General features: G+C 57.6%; 1 protein-coding gene across 1 annotated transcript in view; it reads left to right on the forward strand.

The window, feature by feature from the left end:
* Window positions 1-483: 483 nt before the first annotated feature.
* The window catches only part of PAPPA (pappalysin 1), a 190,509-nt gene continuing 189,479 nt past the window's right edge, over window positions 484-1,513 (forward strand). The window contains exons 1-2 of the mRNA XM_018576975.1: window positions 484-663; window positions 1,099-1,194. Of these exons, the coding sequence (XP_018432477.1) occupies window positions 484-663; window positions 1,099-1,194 (276 nt within the window). The remainder of the gene's footprint in view (window positions 664-1,098; window positions 1,195-1,513) is intronic.

The raw sequence follows: 1,513 nt of genomic DNA on the forward strand, positions 1-1,513 counted from the left end.
GTGGAATGCCTTGCCTTGTTGCGCCTGTGCGTTCGTGGAGACACACACAGCTCACTGGTGCACACAAGGGCGGCTCCCATAGGATCCTACAAGGGAAAGGAGCCCCTCCAACAGTTTCCAGCCTCTGTACATCTATATACCAGCTTGGAAATGGAAGACAGGAGCAGGGGCATGAGGGGAGCAATGGAGTGTCTTGCCTTGCTGTGTTCGTGGAACTCACTGGTGCACACAAGGGTGGCTCCCATAGGATCCAGCAAGGGAAAGGAGGCACCCCTAAATTGGAAGTGGGAAAAATGAGCAGGGCCAGAGGGGAGCAGTGCCTTGCTGTGCCTGTGTGTTCATGGAGACTCCTACAGCTTACCAGCCCCAACAAGGGTGGCTCCATAGGTCCCTGCAAGGGAAAGGAGCTGCCCTAAAACAGGATATCAGGACCGGTGCTCAGGGGACTCGGGGTGGGGGTGATGTGGGGGAGGGTGCCCTATAATGGCCTCCCATCGTCTCCTCCGCTTTCAGCTCGTGCTGCTGCGGCTTGTTTTTACTATGAGACAGTTGAGCCGGGGTAACCCTTTCGTTCCCAGACTCCCCGATTCCTTGGGACGGGGATCCGGCGCTCTTCCGCGATATGGAAACACGGAACCCGCGGCGTCACTTTTACTGGACGAGGTAACAAAAGAGCTCCGGAGTCCCATAAATGCCGGATTTGTAGGCGTGGGGGAAACAAATGTCCGGCATCCCCCGGCGTCCTGCCGCGCAGCTCTATGGACGGCTCATACAGTCCCTGGCGCAAGTGATGTCATCGCCTCAGGGTCTCCCCCTATTCTTAATCCCCCCCCCTCCCCCCCACCGAGGTCACGTATTGATCACCCGGAATGAAGAAGAACCCTGGGGGAGGGGATATAAAAGACGCAGATGAATGCGGCTCTGGGATCAATAATACATTGCAGGGCGACTGATGGGATGGACTCCGTATCAGCCTCTTGCGGTCTCTGTCCATGGGGGAAGGGAGAAGCAGGAGCTGATCAGCATGCTGATTGGAGGAGAGAGCGGGGTGACAGAGAGGTGCGCTAATGAGTGTGCTGCTCCTTTTTTCACTGTCAGGTGTTGGTGGAGGGGAGGAGGGAGTGGTGCAAGGGGTGTGGCCTCTGCATCATCTCCCCTGAGGATGCCGCTTCTTCTTTCATCGTACAGTCACAGGTTGGTGGAGTGGAGGAGGGAGTGGTCAAAGGGGTGTGGCCTCTGAATCAGCTCCCCTGAGGGTGCTGCTTCTTTCATTGTACAGTCACAGGTTGGAGGAGGGAGTGGTGCAAGGGGGTGTGGCCTCTGCATCATCTCCCCTGAGGGTGCTGCTTCTTCTTTCATTGTACAGTCACAGGTTGGAGGAGGGGAGGAGGGAGTGGTGCAAGGGGTGTGGCCTCTGCATCATCTCCCCTGGGGGTGCTGCTTCTTCCTTCACTGTGCAGTCACATGCTCCTGTAGATAAGCTGGGGGGGAGGGGGGGGGGGGGGGCCTTGGC

This window comes from Nanorana parkeri, unplaced genomic scaffold, assembly GCF_000935625.1.
Source record: "Nanorana parkeri isolate BGI_ZX_2015 unplaced genomic scaffold, ASM93562v1 scaffold81, whole genome shotgun sequence".
Classification (NCBI taxonomy): Eukaryota; Metazoa; Chordata; class Amphibia; order Anura; family Dicroglossidae; genus Nanorana; species Nanorana parkeri.